This window comes from Aspergillus stella-maris, assembly GCF_047715825.1.
Source record: "Aspergillus stella-maris strain CBS 113639 unplaced genomic scaffold BDV14scaffold_10, whole genome shotgun sequence".
In the NCBI taxonomy this organism is placed as follows: Eukaryota; Fungi; Ascomycota; class Eurotiomycetes; order Eurotiales; family Aspergillaceae; genus Aspergillus; species Aspergillus stella-maris.
In genome coordinates this window covers 14,971-33,643 of record NW_027396804.1, presented here as the reverse complement: position 1 = coordinate 33,643, position 18,673 = coordinate 14,971, and the positions used below count along the sequence as shown (strand labels likewise).

At 51.9% G+C, this 18,673-nt stretch overlaps 8 protein-coding genes across 8 annotated transcripts; 3 read left to right on the top strand and 5 right to left on the bottom strand.

The window, feature by feature from the left end:
• Positions 1-2,007: 2,007 nt before the first annotated feature.
• BDV14DRAFT_168053 (mitochondrial 54S ribosomal protein mL61) lies at positions 2,008-3,163 on the bottom strand. Its single transcript, XM_073767787.1, has 3 exons — positions 3,017-3,163; positions 2,993-2,994; positions 2,008-2,849 (listed from the first exon to the last, which is right to left on the bottom strand). The coding sequence occupies exons 1-3, from the start codon at positions 3,053-3,055 to the stop codon at positions 2,273-2,275; spliced, it is 618 nt and encodes a 205-aa protein (XP_073630971.1). The 5' UTR covers positions 3,056-3,163; the 3' UTR covers positions 2,008-2,272.
• Positions 3,164-3,311: 148 nt separating this feature from the next.
• On the top strand, positions 3,312-7,418 carry BDV14DRAFT_168051 (leucine--tRNA ligase CDC60; the record flags this gene model as incomplete). Its single annotated transcript, XM_073767786.1, has 4 exons — positions 3,312-3,458; positions 3,528-6,028; positions 6,087-6,285; positions 6,336-7,418. Coding segments are annotated over exons 1-4 (3,374 nt in total), but the record flags the coding sequence as incomplete, so codon positions are not given.
• A 96-nt stretch (positions 7,419-7,514) lies between these two features.
• On the bottom strand, positions 7,515-8,702 carry BDV14DRAFT_206722 (uncharacterized protein; the record flags this gene model as incomplete). Its single annotated transcript, XM_073774966.1, has 1 exon — positions 7,515-8,702. The coding sequence occupies one exon, from the start codon at positions 8,700-8,702 to the stop codon at positions 7,515-7,517; it is 1,188 nt and encodes a 395-aa protein (XP_073630969.1).
• Positions 8,703-11,238: 2,536 nt separating this feature from the next.
• On the top strand, positions 11,239-11,921 carry BDV14DRAFT_168050 (uncharacterized protein). The gene has a single exon (XM_073767785.1). It carries the CDS (start codon positions 11,259-11,261, stop codon positions 11,679-11,681), a length of 423 nt encoding a protein of 140 aa, XP_073630968.1. The 5' UTR covers positions 11,239-11,258; the 3' UTR covers positions 11,682-11,921.
• A 24-nt stretch (positions 11,922-11,945) lies between these two features.
• On the bottom strand, positions 11,946-13,618 carry BDV14DRAFT_197237 (pyridoxal phosphate-dependent transferase; the record flags this gene model as incomplete). Its single annotated transcript, XM_073772629.1, has 6 exons — positions 11,946-12,252; positions 12,329-12,496; positions 12,553-12,632; positions 12,716-12,930; positions 12,990-13,431; positions 13,493-13,618. The coding sequence occupies 6 exons, from the start codon at positions 13,616-13,618 to the stop codon at positions 11,946-11,948; spliced, it is 1,338 nt and encodes a 445-aa protein (XP_073630967.1).
• Positions 13,619-13,902: 284 nt separating this feature from the next.
• Positions 13,903-16,085, bottom strand: BDV14DRAFT_168049 (uncharacterized protein). The gene is made up of 2 exons (XM_073767784.1): positions 15,617-16,085; positions 13,903-15,559 (listed from the first exon to the last, which is right to left on the bottom strand). The coding sequence occupies exons 1-2, from the start codon at positions 16,068-16,070 to the stop codon at positions 14,058-14,060; spliced, it is 1,956 nt and encodes a 651-aa protein (XP_073630966.1). The 5' UTR covers positions 16,071-16,085; the 3' UTR covers positions 13,903-14,057.
• Positions 16,086-16,262: 177 nt separating this feature from the next.
• Positions 16,263-17,430, bottom strand: BDV14DRAFT_168048 (telomere maintenance SDE2 family protein). The gene has a single exon (XM_073767783.1). It carries the CDS (start codon positions 17,266-17,268, stop codon positions 16,378-16,380), a length of 891 nt encoding a protein of 296 aa, XP_073630965.1. The 5' UTR covers positions 17,269-17,430; the 3' UTR covers positions 16,263-16,377.
• Positions 17,431-17,596: 166 nt separating this feature from the next.
• On the top strand, positions 17,597-18,573 carry BDV14DRAFT_168046 (40S ribosomal protein eS10). Its single transcript, XM_073767782.1, has 4 exons — positions 17,597-17,682; positions 17,739-17,788; positions 17,891-18,051; positions 18,116-18,573. Coding segments are annotated over exons 1-4 (465 nt in total). The 5' UTR covers positions 17,597-17,680; the 3' UTR covers positions 18,368-18,573.
• Positions 18,574-18,673: the final 100 nt, after the last annotated feature.

The following is an 18,673-nucleotide window of genomic DNA, read 5'->3' as shown; positions in this document are numbered from 1 at the left end:
CGAATTTTTTCGGGGACACAATTCGGCAATTCAGAAAGTCCTCGACTTCTGTCCTTTTGAGGGAGTCGTCGGGCTGTTGGTAGACAACAATAATCTTCCAACCTCCTTCCTTTTTGTGATAAGCATATCTAATGATATAGCTTGTACACCCGTGCTGTTTTAGCAACCTGTGAACAGCAGTAATGCAATTAGATTTTTCTAAAGGTAATGAGGCTTACAATCCTCCACAACATAGAAGGGCTGTATTATGACATGAACAGGCGTCTGTTGCTCTGGTATTCTGTCGTACTCCATGGTGGTGTTATTGATGTGAGCGCAATTGTCAGTAAGAGCAATAAGACTGAGACACTGTAAGGTCAACTATATACCACCTTCCGGGTCCTGTTCCAGTCCTGGCCCAAAGTCCTTGTACTATAATCAAAAAGTTTTATGCTTGGATAGAGTAACCATTTCCCGCCACACCAACTCTTTATCTACTTCACTTTTAGTGTCCTGACAAGTAGCACCATCCAGCTGAATTGACGTACAGCCGAATCACGGCGCATGATGGATTATCGTCGCACGCTTGGTATATGCCGTCTGGAGACGTTCCCCCTCGGAGCCGCGGTGCACATATTCCCAGGATGGCCGTCCATGAGACACCGCCGCGATCTGCGGGAAAACTTCGTGCGGAGTAACGCCTCGATCCATCAGATCTCGGAGCTCCAAAAAGATAACTCGGGCTGCGACCTTTGTCGTCTGACAAAACTGTTCTTTGCCTTCGAAGCACTTATTCATGCAGCCCTGGAGATGCTCCTGTACCTCGCGAACATTCGGGTGTTGAATCAAGACATCTAGTTGGCCTTTCTCCTCATTCGAATCTCCGCAGAGAATTTTGAAATGGTAGGAGTCGCATGCCACGGTTCGAAGGCACTGAATGAAGGTCTGCACCTTGCACAAAACAGTTTCGGGGTCGGTAGGAGGGATCGACTAGGACAGGGTGTATACAGGCTTCGGACCCAGCGACTTTATGTAGTCAAAGGGAGTGAGGAGGAGGAGGAGGAGGAGGAGGAGGAGGAGGGAGATTTGAAGTTCGACGAACATTGTACCGTCGGCACCACTCACGGCCGTGTTGGTTCTGTCGCTCTTTCGCGAGGTCGGTCGCGACTGTCAATGAATCAAAGGAGAACGACGACTGGTTGCCAAAAAAAATGATCATTCGACGCTCTCGATTACTTGGAGAATACTTCTCTGTCTTCGAGAGGGGGCAGTCTACGATGAATCTCGGTTCGTTAACTGTACGGTGATTCTCGTTGTAGAAAGGCTGCCCGAATTCCTATAATGGGCTGCTTTTGGGAGCCCTTCTTTATAGCTGCCAGTCATGGCTTCTGCGGCTCCACGGTTCACATGCTGTTCGTCAACGCAAGCCTGAAGAGCCCTTTGTTGAAGATCACATGAGTCGAATGGTAACTTGGTCTCAATAGGAGAGTCTATTCTGGCTGTGGCTGAGTTCACAGCAAGTCTCAAGCCCTTTGTTGTTTACTTCACTATGGATCCCTTCAATATTGCTGAAGAGGCACATTACACTGGTTCTTGAAGTGTAAATGTGACTCACACTGTAGATTCCTCAGCCAAAGCGCTCTGGACTCAGTTCTGTAAGACTTTTGAGTTCAGAGTGTCTTGCAAGGTCTCCGTCACGTTTTCAACATAGCCACCTTGACTCTATCTACTATGTAGATGCAAAGCAAGGAATGGGAAATTATGACGTTATGTCCTTTGAGGCAATGGAGAGGAACGGGCTGAGCCAGCATTTATTCCGCTGTTGAGTGAGGGAGACGCAATTGAGGGCTGAGGTTGGAGGGGACGGAAAGGCACCGCGCTTCCCCTTTTCCCTCCCAATATCGTACCTCCCTCCCTCTGGGCTGTAGGCTTGAGAGGACTGACACTACCTGCTAATCAACCATGTAACCTAGTCGAAACAGGACGTAGTCGTAGATACAATGGTGTACTTTTCTGCTACCTATGTATGCCCAATCCGAACCTTCAGGCCTGGCGTAGTTCCAATGCAGCATCAGGTTTGTGTTTCGTGCTATAATCTCGGCCTCCTGAAATTGAAAAAGACAGTGCTAATAATACATCAGCCAGGTAGCCGTCCTGAAACAAGCCCAGCAGTCACCGGGCGCCCGGTATTGAAGATCTGAGCACTATGTTATATGGAATGATTTGATAAGAAATGCTATGTTACAATGATAAGTACGCTCCTAGACTACAACAGACGTCCCCAAAACGGAATTTATGATTGCCTCAGCGCCTCAACCTCTCCCTTCGCCTTTCTCAGCATTTCCTCGTGATCCAGCTTCGCCTGTCGCATAGCAGCCACCCGCGCTCTGTCCTTGACTGATTTCCGCGCCAACGCATCAAGCTTCTTGAGCTGCGCCTGCTCATCCGGTGTCGCAGATATGCTCTGAGCCCCAGTCATGTTCTTGAGCTTGTTCCAGATATCGGTGTAGGTGAGGTTGCGGACATCGACGACGGCGGTCTTCTCTGCCTCAGAGGGCTTGGGGGCGTGCTCGTCCGGTGTCGACGCGGCATTGACTGAGGCAGCGTTGCTGAGTCTTTCGGCGAAGTATACCGTCAGAGACGCGGGTGCCTCTTGGTCTGTGATCTGCTTTACGGTGATAGGGAGGGCCGGGTTGTGGTACTTGAGTCGGGTAAGGCAATTCCGCCAGAAATGTCGCGCGCCTTGGTGGCCACCGTAGATCTTTTGGGCATATGTGAGGTGGAGTCGTGTGACGGGTGGGTATTCTTTCGTTGCGGTAGCGGGTGTAGGGAGGACGGCGGCGCCTGTTCCGACGCGGATGTTGAGAATCTGGTTTCAATTGTGGTCAGCGAGTGGGAACTACTGGGATATATTAGACCTTTCGTTGGCGCAACAAGTTGTAAAGATGGCATATCGATGGGAAATTGAGACTGGGAGATTTACCCTCTGTAAGATAAAACGTTAGATCAATTGCTTTCATATAGGATGAGAACGTACAGTTTGCAGCTTCCTCATGCGCTTGAAGAGATTAACCATGATGACGATTGAGCGCGGATGACGCGCAGTGCTCGTCTACTTGAAAGAGTGAATGAAAAGAAAAAGACTGAGCAAATCGACCAGAATTGTCTGATTGATGATTCTGGCTGGACCTTGATGCCAAAAATGTCGGCGAAGAAACGTCTCCGAGAAACGCACGTGACTGGGCTGGGAGCGGAAGGCGGTGTGGTGGTCGGTGTCCCACATAATCTTTTCGCGGCGGTCGAGCCCCGCGGGATTGAGAGTCACAGCCTGACTCACTTTTGTTCTACACACGCCCCTGGGCTTTTCTATACAGTTTGCAACAAGGCAAACTACTCAGAGAGCCATGGCAGCCGCTGCTGCTTCCGCAGCTGCGCTCGATCCGGGCAACAGCTCCAAGAACACTCTCAAGCTTGAAAACGTATTCTACTGCCCCTCCATACTCTTTGAATTTCGGGCATATGTGCTAATAGATGAATTGTAACCACAGACTGAGAAGAGAGATACCCTCATTGCCATCGAGAAGAAATATCAGGCACAATGGAAGGAAAACAAGGTTTTCGAAGTCGACGCCCCTACCCTGTCCGAGGTCCCTGCCGGTAGCATGACCCCCGAGGAGCTCCGCGAGAAACACCCCAAGTTCTTCGGTACTATGGCCTACCCATACATGAACGGTACCCTGCACGCAGGCCACAGTTTTACGGCCAGTAAGGTCGAATTCATGGCTGCCACCGCCCGTATGGAGGGAAAGCGGGCTCTTTTCCCTCTTGGTTTCCACTGCACGGGTATGCCTATCAAGGCCTGCGCCGACAAGCTCGCCGACGAGGTCAAGAAGTTTGGTCAGAACTTTGAAGGATACAAGGACGAGGATGAGGAGACTGCTGCTGTCGCTGCTCCCACCCAGGAAGTCAAGGGCGAGCAGCAAGAGAAGTTCTCCGGAAAGAAGAGCAAGGCTGCCGCCAAGACAGTGAAGATGAAGTACCAGTTCCAGATCATGTTGGCTATTGGTATCCCCATCGAGGAGATTCACAAGTTCGCCGACGCTCTGTACTGGCTCCAGCACTTCCCTCCTCTTGCCATCCGTGACCTCGACAGCCTTGGTGCTGGTATCGACTGGCGCCGTCAATTCGTCACCACCGACGCCAACCCCTATTACGACGCCTTTGTGCGCTGGCAAATGAACCGTCTGTATGAGCTCGGCAAGATCCAGTACGGTAACCGATACACTGTCTACTCCCCCAAGGACGGCCAACCGTGCATGGACCACGACCGAACCGAGGGTGAGGGTATCGGACCCCAGGAGTACACGGCGATGAAGTTGAAGGTCAAGGAGTGGGCTCCCCAGATTGCAGAGCTCGTCAAGGGCAAGCTTGAGGATGACGCCAATGTTTACTTCATCCCCGCTACCCTGCGTCCGGAGACTATGTACGGCCAAAACTGCTGCTTCCTCGGCCCCAAGATCGAATACGGCATCTTCAAGGTCAAGGAGAAGGAGTACTACATCTGCACCAAGCGCGGTGCCTGGAACATGGCTTTCCAGGGAACCTTCTTCGATAGCGAGCACTTCCCCAAGACTCAGGACCAGCTGCCCACCGTTCTCACTGCTCCTGGATCCGCCTTTGTCGGTACCTTGATCAACGCCCCTCTGTCGTTCCACAAGGAAGGTGTGCGTATTCTTCCCATGGAGGGTGTTTCTGCCACCAAGGGTACCGGTGTCGTTACCTGCGTGCCTTCCGACAGCCCTGACGACTACGCTACTTTGCTCGACCTTGCCAAGAAGTCTGAATACTACGGCATCCAGAAGGAGTGGGCTGAGCTGGAGATCTTCCCTCTTATCGAAACACCTACCTACGGTAACCTCACCGCGCCCGCACTGGTTAAGCAGCTCAAGATCAACTCTCCCAAGGACGTCAACCAGCTCGCACAGGCCAAGGAGCTGGCCTATGGTGAAGCTTTCTACAAGGGTACCATGATCGTCGGAGAGTTCAAGGGTGAGTCAGTGAGCGCAGCCAAGGACAAGATCCGCAAGTCGCTGTATGACAGCGGAGATGCCTTCCCCTTCGCCGACCCCATGGGCAAGGTTGTCAGCCGAAGTGGAGACGACTGTGTCGTTGCCTACCTTGGACAATGGTTCCTGAACTACGGTGAAAACGACGCCAAGTGGCAGAAGGACACCCTCGACCACGTCGTGAACACTCTCAACACATACGCCTCCGAGACCAAGAACGGTTTCGAGAAGAACCTTGACTGGCTCAACCGCTGGGCTTGCGCCAGAACATACGGTCTCGGCTCCAAGCTTCCTTGGGACCAGCAGTTCCTGGTTGAGAGTTTGAGTGACAGTACGGTCTACATGGCCTACTACACCATTGCTCACCTCTTGCACGGCGACCGCTACGGTAAGACCACAGGTTCTCTCAACATCAAGCCCGAGCAAATGATTGACGAAGTTTGGGACTACGTTTTCTGCCGTCGCGAGGTTAGCGATGAGCTCATCTCGAAGAGCGGTCTCAGCAAAGATGCTCTTCTAGCCTTGCGCAGAGAGTTTGAGTACTGGTACCCCTTGGACGTCAGAGTTTCCGGGAAGGATCTGATCCAGAACCACTTGACGTTCTTCCTCTACATCCACGTTGCTCTCTTCCCTCCCCAGTACTGGCCTCGCGGTGTTCGTGCCAACGGCCACTTGCTCCTGAACGGCGACAAGATGAGCAAGAGTACCGGAAACTTCCTGACCTTGAAGGATTCTGTCGACAAGTTCGGTGCCGATGCTACCCGCATTGCTTTCGCTGACGCTGGTGACGGTATTGAAGACGCCAACTTCGAGGAGAGCGTTGCCAACAGCAACATTCTCCGTCTCTTCACTCTTAAGGAGTGGATCGAGGAGGTTGTCAAGGATGACAGCCTACGGACTGGTCCTGCCGACCACTTCTGGGACAAGGTGTTTGAGAACGAGCTCAACACCCTGGTCCGCGAAGGCAAGAAGAACTACCAAGAGTGAGTATTCCAAGATCGTTTAAGATCGTTTCAATGGCGCTTGCTAATTATGTTTTAGCACCAACTTCAAGCTCGCTCTCAAGTCCAGTTTGTACGACTTGGTCAGTGCCCGTGATGCCTACCGTGAAGCCGCCACCTCCGCCGGCATCGGCATGCACCGCGACATGGTCTTGCGCTACGTTGAGCTCCAGGCGCTGATGATGTCGCCCATCGCTCCCCACTGGTCGGAGTACATCTGGCTCGAGATCCTGAACAAGGTATGCTCCCGCGCCCCACAGTAAGCGTTGCGCCGCTCTAACTCAAACAGCCCGAAACCATCCACCGTGCTCTCTTCCCCGACGTCCCCACCCCCTCCCCCGAGCTCTCTGCTGCAACCAGCTACGTCCGCACCACATCCTCCAGCATCCTCTCCGCGGAAGCTACCTTCGTCAAGAAAATCGCCAAGGGCAAGGCCCAGAGCTTCGACCCGCGCAAGCCCAAGAAGATCACCATCTTCGCCGCCAAGAAGTTCCCCTCCTGGCAAGAGAAGTACATCGATCTTGTCCGCGAAGCCTTCGACGCCGTCTCCCTCTCCATCAACGACAAGGAACTCAACGCCAAGGTCGGCAAGCTCGGCGAGATGAAGAAGGCCATGCCCTTCGTGCAGGGCCTCAAGAAGCGCCTGGTCGGCACAAAGGAGAAGCCTGAGAACGTCTTTGAACGCAAGTTGCCATTCGATGAGTTTGCTGTTCTCAAGCAGATGACTGTCAATTTGAAGAAGACGACTGGTGCGAAGGAGATTGAGGTTGTTGCTGTTGAGGAGGGCGGTAAGGAGGGTGAGGTTGTTGGTACCGGTGAGAAGAGAGAGGGTCTGCAGGCTGAGAATGCGGTGCCGGGACAGCCGACGTTTACGTTTACCAATGTTGAGTAGATATACATCTATCTCTGGATATAAGAATCAGAAGGCGTTATGACATTATTGGTCCCCTTGGCAGCTGACTGAACATCCCTCAGCTCTGTTGAAACGGGTATGGCTAGTTAATGATTGCTACCTGGGGCAGCAGAGGCAAAACACCATGTGGCCTATTGTTCGACCAAGTCGTTGCTGAGTGATGCCAATGAAAGCCTAAGGCATGAATATATTCCTAAAGAGTAAGGTGTCAAGGTCACGGCGTTATGCCTTCATCGGCTCTAAGCAGTCCGATTGGTCAACTGCACAACGGGCGAAATCAAAGCCGTAAGACTGGCTTGGTCAGAATTGCAATCCCCCCCTCTTTCCTTTCTTGGAACTGATTTTAGACTTGCTTCGTTTCGCTCAGAAATTAATCATAAGATATGTTAGTGAGCCAATCTTCTAGAAAGGTAATTTATACAGTCTTACTACTAACAGCTAAGTACAAAACAAATTCACAGATGGCACCGCTCCCATCCCCTCCGTCCCCTCTAGCTGGACCACAGTCCACAGCATCCTCATTCTCAACAAAATTCACACTCATCTCATTTTCCTCTAAGCAGTAATAAACCGCCCCCTCTCCCCAAGCCACTCATCCATATAATCAAACGCCGTCTTAACCGTATCCCCAAATTCACCAGGATACCTCTCGCACTCAGTACAAGTATTAATCGTGTGCTGCGCGCCCTCCACAAACGCAATACTCTTGTCCTCCGTCATAGCAACAAGATAAATTTTCTCGGCGTTAAGGTACTCATAATGCCCTGTATTCCCCATCGTCAATAGCGGCTTCGAAATCCCGGGGACACTGCCTATAGGCGTCGTAGGCGAGGACGTCCAGTCGACACCCGTGATATTTGTAGCCGTGACGTTGAACTTGTCCGAATCGATCCGGACAGCGAATGTAGACAGGAAGCGCGTGATGGTTGTTTTGAGTGCGCCGTCATAGAAGTTATCCATGACCGAGGGGATACCGGCTGATGCGACGCGGACGGAGGGGACGATTTGTTTGCTGACGCGGCCGTTCTTGTGCAGGAGGGGCCACTTTTGTTCGGTGTGAGACAGATACCGCACGTCCTGGGTGATGAGCTTGTTGTTGAAGCCGATGTAGTTTGCGTCGGGGATGACGAGGCCCTCGTCGTCTGTGTAGAGGCCTTTGCCGGCGTTGATGAGATCGTTGCGTTCTGTTGCGGTGGACAGGATGCGGTTCCAGCGTGTTGCAATACCAGAGAGGAACTTCTGCGCAAAGGCGGTTGTGTAGTTTGCGCCGTTTGACGTCCACCCGTTGGCGGGGCTATAGAGGTTAAGTGCCGGGTCGATGTCTGCACCTGTAGACTCATTCGTGATAGCCGGGTTCAGCGAGAGGAGCGTCATCGTCGAGAGGCCAAAGTTGGCATCGATAAGCAGGACGCCGTCGGCTGGTGGGAGACCGTCCATTGCACTGGAACAAGGATAGAGCTTTTCAGTGCCATTGCAAGCAGCCGCTCCATTCTCCGCAACATTCTGGTACCCGGCCATCATTGCGCCGCCGCCCGAGTGGCCCCAGAGCACGACCTTGTCGATGTCCGTCATGTTCTTGAGGAACTCGACGCCCGTGCCGACGTTGGACATCATAGTCTCGAAATCGAGGTCGTCCATGAGGCCTGTTTTGCTCTGCGCGTTGTTCAGGCAGAGTGTTGTGTAGCCGCGTGCGGGGAGCTCGGTGCAGGGGTAGAAGGTTGTGTAGTCTTGTTCGGCGTGCATGACCAGAACGCCGATTTTGGCTTTGGCGGGGGAGGCGGTTGAGTTTGGGCGGAAAAGGCCGCCGATTACGCCTGTGCCGAAGGTTACGAGGGATGGGATGGGGAGCGTCATGTTGCCTAGGGAGGTGGTGGTGAGTTGGGTTCCTAGGGCGCTGGATGCGCTGGCTACATGGCTGAGGCTGGCCATGGCCAGGCTGGTGGAAAGCTTCATGGCGGTAGATAGAATAAAGGAAATGTAAAGAGAGATGATCACCGCATTGACAAGCAATGATAGACCTATTGACCCCGGGTTATATAGTTAAGCTCAACCCCTGGAGTGGAGCCATGGCACACTGCGAAGACGCGTACGGCGCCACCCGTGTTCCTGCAGCTAACCGAATAACTTTAGTTTAACCATATCCCGAGTATCTGCCGGTGTTTGGCTCTTCGAAGCCGAGGAGATAGTTACATCGGTTGATCTTCAGGTACGTCAGCCGTATAGTTTGGATGCTTCAGATGTGCGGCGACTAAACTGGCTTGGGTTGTGAAGTCCGACGGGAGGGATCCACTACATAGATTCGAGCAGCAAGCGGAGCAAGTGGGTCTCTTCGTATATCTTGAGTCCGAGATACTACTTCGTACCAGGTCATCAGGGTTTAGTTGCCAAGGTTATCTCCGGGTTGGAGTCCTTGGAGTTGGAAGTTGGAGTCTGGTAGCTGGCTTTGGTTCGAGTAAGGGCTTTGGAAGGCACGTGACGTGGGTGCATGGATGTCTGTACGACAGAGTTTGGTCAACTCGATAGTCCTAACTAGAAGGCAGGGAGGCCAGTCGCTCCTTCCTTATGCAATATTGTTCCTTCTTAATTTACTCTACATGGGGTCGCTCCTTCCTGTCCAGAGCCAGCGTCGTTCTTTCCCAGTTGAGAATGGTTCCTTCAGTCCCGGTCGTTCCTTCCTCTTATGTTTTCCAGGACACAGCACCCAGTATCAGGTGATTAAATTAAGCGCAGGCCATCGGACAAGCCACCTGTGTGATCCCGGCTGGTCCGGTTCACAATTTCTCGAATGCGCGATGCACATGCATGCATGGGGTTCGAGTATTGGAGACGCGCCGGGCCATGCTTGACTGATCCTTGCCAACCCGCCCACTACGCTATCTCCACTGCCACCATCATCGTGATGGCAAATTGCTCTGAAAACTGATATTCTGCATTTTTGAATACTTGGAACTTCGCGCCAATCTCAGCCCTCGTGCATACGGAGAGCGCATGCTATGCAATACCTTTGGCTGTCTTCGCCGGCTTGCTGGGCACCGTCAGAAGACGTCTCGATCTACCAGCGTCCATATGAAATGCGATGTTGTCGAGGCAAAATGGCTCCACAAAGCCGCAAGCCCTCAGTTCTTCCTCATTTCCTTTGTCGACTACTGCAGCTTATCACGGGCATGGGAGTGTTTTCGGGTTACTCCTCGAGCGGACACCGATTTTAGCTAAGCGTACCAAGAAGAACTCTCTTGACAGCTTTGTCACCGAGAGAGGACACATTGCTTGCACTCGCCTGCCGCTATTTCACGACAACATTGAGCTGAACCCCACCGGAACAGGAGTGACTCACCCGCTATTTCAAGCGTTTATGCGAGGTGCTATCAAAATATTGAAACTTTATCTTCCTATGGCACAGATTTATATCGTGCCATGGCAATGGGCCGCCACCGTTCGTGGAGGTAACGCCATTACGTCGAGGATCTAGTGGTGCTGATATGTTCATAACGTCGGAGTATCTTGCTTCGCGGGTTTGCTCTAAGCCAAAACCATGTAATATGCTACTTGCTAAGGGACTCCCCGGATCTGACGGGGCGAATTGGATTCTTTGTCGGGCTGTCGCAGAGTGCAAAAACTGGACGGTTTGCGCGATTTTCGAGCGGGAAGATACTTATATTTGCTGTGTGCGATCCCAGCAAAGGTACGCCAATGCCAATAGCAGCCTTCAAAGGACATGCGGACTGTCAAGCTGCTATAGAAGCACGGGGCAAACGTTGACTTTTAAGGCAGACATGCATTGACACCCCAGGCGCTCAACCCCGGGACCGGGATAGAATTTGGAAGATGATCGAGCTCCTGGTCGAAGCAGGCGCCGATGCGAACTCTGAAGGTTTGGTAGGGTGAGCACCCTTACATTGTGCGGGCTGTGGTGGTCGACGGACGTGGGATTGTCTGATCAATATGGGAGCTGAAACGCAAGCAAGGCCGGCCAGGGGAGAGCATCGGTCTACACGAGACCCGGACTCTACCCCAATGACAAGAGCAATGCAGCTGGAAGGGATCCTGGCAGACGCTGGTTTAAGCCACATTTGTTCGAGTCTGACCAATCTAACACGGCTGTACTACATCCTGGGTGCAGACTTCGAAGCCACACACACCACCATGCCTAAGATGACCTCATGATAACCAGCCACAATATACCCCAGACATCGATCGGCTGATAGGCACGCGGCATATTGTATCTGACGCCAGATGCGCCGATTCATGCTCGACAACGTAAGGGGCAGGGAGTGATCCTTCTGGAATCATGTTCTGAAAATGACGTCACAGGCCACCTCAGCGATCTATATCACCCCCACCACTCCCAGCCATTCATCTCTACAACAACCATCTGAATACATACAAACTTCAAACAAACAAATCTCTCTACAGTCACTCCATACCTACCTCCAAAACCTCAAAATGCCCAACAACCAGTGGTCCGACTCCTCCGACAAGGGCGCCACCGGCGCCGCCAAATTCGTCACCTCCACGCTCGGAAACACCGTCGGCGGTTTGACTGGTACAGTCGGTGGTATCGCAGGCACTGCGACCCGTGGTCTCGGCGACACGATCAACAGCGCTACGGGCAGCACAGGGAAGCCCGTTGGTGATGCGCTCGGTAGCGCTGGCTCTGGACTCGAAGATGGCTTGAAGAATGTTGGCAAGGGCGTTGAGAATGCGGGGCAGTGGAGGAAATAGACGGGTCTCTTCTCTTCTCGCCTGTTGTCCATCCCTTACTGCGTAGGCGAGATTGAGGGCCCAGGCTTTGCGGCATACCCTTGGCGGCTGCCTTGATGTGATATGACACGATATCCTCTCCTTTTCGGGATGGTTTTATGATTGAAATTTTTATAGCTTTAATGACCAACAAATAACAAATCAATAATATCAACGACCTATTGCTTTTGATTTATATCTGTAGATAGAGATATCCTAGCACATTAGCCGTTCTGGAGACATATATCACTCCGCCCCCCTCCAAATTTCAATCCTCACATCAACATACCCAATCGTCTTTAATTCCCGAACCGTCTTAACAAGCCTATCCAACCCCTCCCTTAAAACCCCCTCCTCATGTGAAAAGACAAGCCTGAACCAGCCCAAGTGCTTACAGTGCTCTTCACCCGGATGCAGAAAGAGCCCGTTGTCGAGGAACCTCTGGGCTAGTGCGAATTCGCGGTCGGGGCCTGATAGCGTTTTTTTCTTGTTGGTGGTTGTTGCGGGTGCAAGGTACGGTGATAGATCCATGTAGAGGAAGAAGCCGGCGTTGCTGGACGGAGTTAGGGTAATGGATTCCAAGCTAATTCTGTACGAGACGGGTTGTATAAATTGGGAGGGGTACTCACCCGCCCTTGACATATTCAATGCCCGCCTCATCAAGAACAGACGTAGCCAGTTTATAAGAGAATTCTAGATCCCGATTCGATTTCTCAATGAAGCTGGTTAGAAAATACTGGTCTTGCAGGATTGCAGTGCCGATTTGCTCGGCGGTGCCGGAGGGGCTGTGGAAGCGTCTGTTGGCCAAACCTATTAGTAAAAAAGGGTGTTGAGAGGGAAGTCGAGAGCATACAGCATTGAGGAACATGCCCGACGGAGCTCAGCGTTGTAGGAGATTGTGAAGCCTAGGTGGAGGCCGCCGGAGGAGAAATCCTACTCGGATATATCAGCGCTCGCGTTCAACAGGATAGAGTATGAAGAGAACGTTATAAACTCCAGAGAACATGGAAACTCACTTTGCTGAAACCATACAAAACATGCACGAGATCCAAATCAATCACATCTGGCGTCGCAAGCGACAATACAGACCTAAACGGCACTCTTTCCCCCTCATCTCCGTTCCCGGGATCAAATATACAAAGCGCATAAATCTCATCAGCTATGAGATGGATCTTATGCCGATTACAGAACTTCATGATTTCAATAAGCGTTTCCGTCGGGTAACACCGACCTGCCAAATACGTCAGAATCAAGCCTCGGAAATGAGACATCGAGGGGATGTAGGTATACCAATAGGATTATGCGGATTCACCAAGACCAAAGCCCTAATCCTCACTCCTCTCCTATCCGCCTCAACCAACGCCTTTTCATACCGCTGCACACAACGTGTTTCGAAACACTCCCCGGGCTCCGTATCAGCATAAACAATCTCAACACCACCTTCAATCCCGTAATCGAGCTCAAATCTTCCATACACCGGCCTAGAAACAAGGACGCCATCACCCGGTTCCGCAAGTGCAAAAGAAAGCATACTCCCCGCCGCCGAACACCCGTTGCATTTTATCACCATTTCGGGCGTTACCGGATAAAGGGGCGAGAAATGGGTGTTTATGTGCCTTGCCAGTGCTGGTTGGAGTGGGTGCGAAGAGGCTGTTGAGCTGTAGCAGATGGAGTCTGTTGTGAATTGCACATTTTGGTTTATATATTCTGTTATGAGGTGTTGAACGGGCCCCTGAGAACAATTAGCTGCCGCATAGATAGACTAGTGCTGATAAAAGAATAGGCAACTGCACATGCTCTGCCAATCCGAACGAAATAATGCCATTGGGGTTCGTATCCTTGTTATATGTTGGTGCTACGGCGTAGCGCCAGGGGATATCGTAGGTTGCGGCGTTTCGGGCGCCGCGGGAGGAGAGCATGTCAGAAATAGAATATACAATTGATGTAGAAAGGGTATACAGAAAAAAAAAGAAAGCCGAGGTTAGTACACTATATATAGCTATCTTGCGGTGAGATAGAAAAAAGAGGAGAGTATAAGAACCCTGCGGGCAGAGAGATCCCCACCCCACTAGAGCTATTTATGACGCAGACACGGTTCGTATTCTATACTGGTAGGTACCTACAGAGTAGGGTTATCTGCTACAGAAACAATGCTATAAGTACTTTATATTCTATAAATTCCGTCAACAAGAAATGCAGGAATCTGTATTGTACATTGGTGGTGAGTTCAATTCTATCCTAACACCGTTCGCTATGCTAATTGTCGTATATAGTACAGGTAGTTTTATACAAAGCAAGGGAGACAACCTTGGGAGCTCAAGGGGTCAAATATTGCATCCGAAGACTGCTTGCTGCTTACTATTGCTGCAATCGCCTCATCCTCCCAGCATTCTGGCGCCCCCTCGCACCATGTTTCCGCCTGTCAGCAGCGTTCTTCTTCTGCGTGAATTGCCAGCACTCGATAGGTCGGCGGAGTCCTATATTCTTTCCTTCGGGGGTGAATACTTCGATTTGGGGTAGCGCGGTAACAACTTCATCGCCACCACTTTCCTCTGTTCTCTTTGCGCGGATTTGCGCTGTCAATTCAACCCAGCCGACTCCTTCAATGAGGAGATCAGCGGACATGACCCTGTACGGCAGGGAAGGTTGTTTAGCCCCCTGCTTCATGGATTCTCTGATGTGTATAGGGAGGTGGGACTGGGTTATGTCCCATTTCAGATCGAAAGTTCCTGCCGAGGATATGCTTGTGCCTGTGCCTGGTTTGACGTATTTTGTTCCAGGGTATGTGCGTTCTTCGGTTTGCATTTCTTTTGCCTTTTCGGTATTTGTGAGATGAGCTTCGATTGGGAGGAAGCATGCAGCCATTATTATATGGTTCGGATCTGTTGGGGTAATGCGGACGAGGCCGCCTCCTAACAGCAGGGACTGTCCGGGCTTGATGGTGTATCGCTCTGGCTTTCCGCGCTTTGTCATGATGAGATCGCGCTTGTGCTCGTCTAACACGTAGTCGGATAGATTGCCTCGGTCGAGTCCAGGCAAGTCAATGAGTTCACCTTTGCCGCGGCCGAAAGGGATTCGGATGGGTGAGACGGTGGTACCAGGAAGCGATGACACCACCGGGAGGATTGGATAGAGGTCTTCCCTTGGACGAGGTGGAAGAAGGCTATCCGTAACGATATCGGGCTCGTCTTGCACGCGAGGCGTATTCGACTCTTCATCCCGCCGCGCAACGAGCTCTGCCATTTTCTCCAGATTCCGCGAGTCCTTCGGTAGGCAAGACTCCACAAAGCTACTCTTTCCAGCATTGACCTTGCCCACAATCCAAATACCGCCTCCATCTTTGCGCATATCCTCCTTGATCTTCTTCGTCCACCATCCGCGATGAGAACTGATCATGTGGACATTACCCAGGCGGAACTCCTCCGCCGACAGGTTCAGCTTCTCGCGGAGAACTGACCGAACATATTCCATCTTCGAATCGACCTGCTCCTTTGTCGGCGCTAAAAGATCCGAGCGAGTTATAACGAACGATATCTGTGTCATTTTCCTTCCATGCTTGTATTTCTCTAGCGTAGCTCGTCGGTTCCGTGAGCGTTGTTCTTGGATGCCGAGTTCTTCGTATATACCATCGATAAGCGACATCGGGAAATCTGCTGCGTCGACAACGTGGTAAACATGATTTTGCTTATGCGGTGATTCATCAAGGTATGCGCCAATGGAATGTATCGTAGGCGAGACAGCGGCGACGGCTTTATTATGGTGCAAAAGGTCATGGCACCTGTCGCAGACTTGAACAGGTGAGGTCGACTTCACGAGGTATTCACCGACTGTTGTTCTTGCTCTTCTGATTTCAGCGCCCCCTAGAAAGAGAAAGTGTTAGTCGAGTGCCAACCAAGCACTAAACTGAGAATACCTACTTCCTTTGATCCTGGGCGCGCCGTCAGGCTCCTCATGAACGACTTCCTCGATTGTAGCAACGGCTTCTCGCCGACCCGACTCATCTAATGATTCACTTTGCGCCTCTGATAACAGCTTCCGCGTCTGTTTTCTGGTTTTGCTGTAGTATCCTGGCTCGCTCGGTTCAATCGTTTGCGAATAGGCACCGCATCCTGGGCAGCATGTCGGGATAACAGCCTTGGCTGGCGCAGGCTGGATAGGTTTCGAGGACTGAATGGCATCGGGTGTCTCAGTAGAGAACCTTCGTAGCTGGAGTTTTGTCAAATTGAGACCGGAGATGATGCTTCGCCGCAAATTGCGGGTTGAGGCGTGTTGACTGAGGACAAGTCGCGCAGGTTGCTGATATGAGCGCTGGAATCCCCACCCTGGCGCAAGAATCCTCGGATTCAAGCGGCGAAGGGAAGATGACCTCATGATTGAAATTGAGAGTGTCGCTGAAGAAAGAGGATTTGCGATGCGATTCGGACTTCTTTTTGATGGCATTGTTGGTCCGTCCCGCCATCCGTAAAAAGTTGCAGCGCTTGTGGCGGGCCAGACCGCGGAGACCGGAGAGCGAATCACTGGCTGCGAAGTACTAGGCATGTACTAATTCAATTGGGAAAGCTATGCGTTTATTGTAGAAGCAATGTTTGATAGCCTATGGACACAGATTCGCTAATAGAATGACATACGATAACTCCAGAACCAGGAAAAGGTCGTAAATACATCAAGTCGACTTCACCTAAGCCTTTACCTTGCCCTTGCCTTTAGATTCGGTCTCCTCCTCTTCCTCTTCCGAATCGCTCATAAACTCATCATCCTCATCAAATCCAATATATTGTCTCGGGGCGGCCTTGGCCGGAGCAGGTGCATCCTTCATCTCAACCTCCTCCTCGTCGCTCTCCTCCGATGCAGAAGCACTCTCCTGACCGCTACCTTCGCTAGCACTGGTGCTCGATCCACCGAGAATGGCGTCCTTCAGGTTGTCCGTCCAGGTACCCTCCCTCATAGCCGCGAGGACCGCCTCGCGAGCCTTCTCATTCATCTCATCCTTATCCTCCATCCACTGACCATCAATCTTCTGCTTTCCTCCTCCATTCTTAATCTCCTCCTGGCGCTTCTCCGCGGCATCGACGACTACCTCCCATCTCCGTCGGCGCTCCTCTTTCTCCTTCTTGTCCATCTCAGGTTTCACAGCAAGATATTCTGCCAGCGCTTTCGCTTCGTTCACTGTTCGGAGACGGCGGCCGTCGAGGTTACGGCTGGAGCCGTTGTCGTCGCCTTGGTTGCGCTTGCGCCGACTTGACATGCGTCCACCAGCAGCGCGAAGTTGCGATCCGAAACCACCCTTTCCTCCGCACATGGGAACGCTAAGGCGGAGGGGGAGGAGAGTTGAAGGCGTATCGTCATATTGGGATAGAAGGTCGGAGATAGCCCGCGACGATGGGATGAGTTGTTTGTTGTTGGTGGTTGTTAGGATGAGGGACTGTAGTGGAACGGAAGAAGGAATATATGATGAAACCTTGTCGCAAAGGTCTGAGATAGTTGATGTTGACGGAAGTGCGAAAGAGACTGTTGAAGGGAGAGAAAGACCCGGGAAGGAAGAGAGGAGGACGTTGACATGCGACTCCATCTTGTGCGAAATCTGCGAAATCTGCCGGTGTTTCGGTTTCAGAAATTGAGAGCTTAGATCAGTTGATAGCTTCGCAGAGTTTTCGACCCTGGTCGAATGCGATGTGGTGATGTTGGTGAGTGATAAAGCGCGGGTGGAGGGCTGAGACTGAGACTTGAGACTTGGAAGTCGCCGGCCCGATAGACAAAGACCCACTCTGAAGGCAACTCCAGTCAAGGTCACGTGAAATGTTATTCAGCACGTGACCAGACTTATCAGCGTGATTAGGGCCCGAACCCTCCCGTCACCGAATGAGGATTTCCGCACTTTTCAACATTCGGCAGCCTCGCTCCACCCGATCAACCTCCATTTCAACCAACCTCTTCGCGCGTTGTTAGAGCGATTCCCCGAAGAGCAACAGGAACTCGCAACAATGTAAGAGATACCTTCAATTGAACTGATACTCGACAGTCATGCTAACAATGAACCAGGCTTATCCCCAAGGAAGACCGCAAGAAGATCCACGAGTACCTCTTCCGCGGTATGTGATCGAACCTCCCTGCCAGCGAACGAACCAGACAACGGATCAAATATGCGCTGGAAAGAGTCGCCGATGTCTGAACAATTACTGATTGATGAACAGAGGGTGTGCTCGTGGCCAAGAAGGACTTCAACCTTCCCAAGCACGGCGACATTGACACCAAGAACCTCTACGTGATCAAGGCCTGCCAGTCGCTCAACTCCCGCGGCTACATCAAGACCCAGTTCTCGTGGCAGTACTACTACTACACCCTCACCCCCGAGGTACGCCATCACATCCACCTTGGTACACCACCGTCAACAACATCGCTAACAAAATTGACTGCAGGGTCTTGACTACCTCCGCGAATGGCTCCACCTCCCCGCTGAGGTCGTCCCCGCCACCCACATCAAGCAGCAGCGTTCCCACGCTCCCCCCCGCGGCATGATGGGCGGTGAGGAGCGCGAGCGTCGCCCCCGTCCCCCCCGTGAGGGCGGCTACCGTCGCCGTGAGGAAGGCAAGGAGGGCGGTGCCCCCGGCGAGTTCGCCCCTAGCTTCCGTGGCGGATTCGGCCGTGGCCGTGGTGCTCCCCCTTCGTAAGGAGTTCCTAGCTTAGCTGGTCTTCCGAGGGATCACCGGGCGTTGCCAGTGTGGTTTGAGTAGGCCTTCCTTTCTCGGAAAGGAGGAGAGAGGGCCAGAAATTACTGCAGCTGGCGTGTCTCGGAAAAATAAAAAAGATGTGTCATGTTTTTTTTTTTGCTATGTCTATGGGTAGCTAGATAATGACATGATCATGATTTAAACAAGTCGTTTTACTTCGTAGATGTTATTTCTTGCGTAGCGTTGTCTGGTTGATATACTAGGGCTGCTCTACGTGGTGGAAAGCATCATTATTGTGCTACTGCA

Excerpts from the sequence above, each read along its gene's own strand:
- BDV14DRAFT_168046 (XM_073767782.1), top strand. Across the intron at positions 17,789-17,890 it reads CCACGAGTACCTCTTCCGCG|AGGGTGTGCTCGTGGCCAAG; the intron begins GTATGTGATCGA and ends ATTGATGAACAG. Across the intron at positions 18,052-18,115 it reads ACTACACCCTCACCCCCGAG|GGTCTTGACTACCTCCGCGA; the intron begins GTACGCCATCAC and ends AATTGACTGCAG.
- BDV14DRAFT_168050 (XM_073767785.1), top strand. The coding sequence starts at position 11,259 with ATGACGTCACAGGCCACCTCAGCGATCTATATCACCCCCACCACTCCC.
- BDV14DRAFT_168049 (XM_073767784.1), bottom strand. The coding sequence starts at position 16,070 with ATGAGGTCATCTTCCCTTCGCCGCTTGAATCCGAGGATTCTTGCGCCA. Across the intron at positions 15,560-15,616 it reads CGCGCCCAGGATCAAAGGAA|GGGGCGCTGAAATCAGAAGA; the intron begins GTAGGTATTCTC and ends TTCTCTTTCTAG.
- BDV14DRAFT_168053 (XM_073767787.1), bottom strand. The coding sequence starts at position 3,055 with ATGGTTAATCTCTTCAAGCGCATGAGGAAGCTGCAAACT.
- BDV14DRAFT_168048 (XM_073767783.1), bottom strand. The coding sequence starts at position 17,268 with ATGGAGTCGCATGTCAACGTCCTCCTCTCTTCCTTCCCGGGTCTTTCT.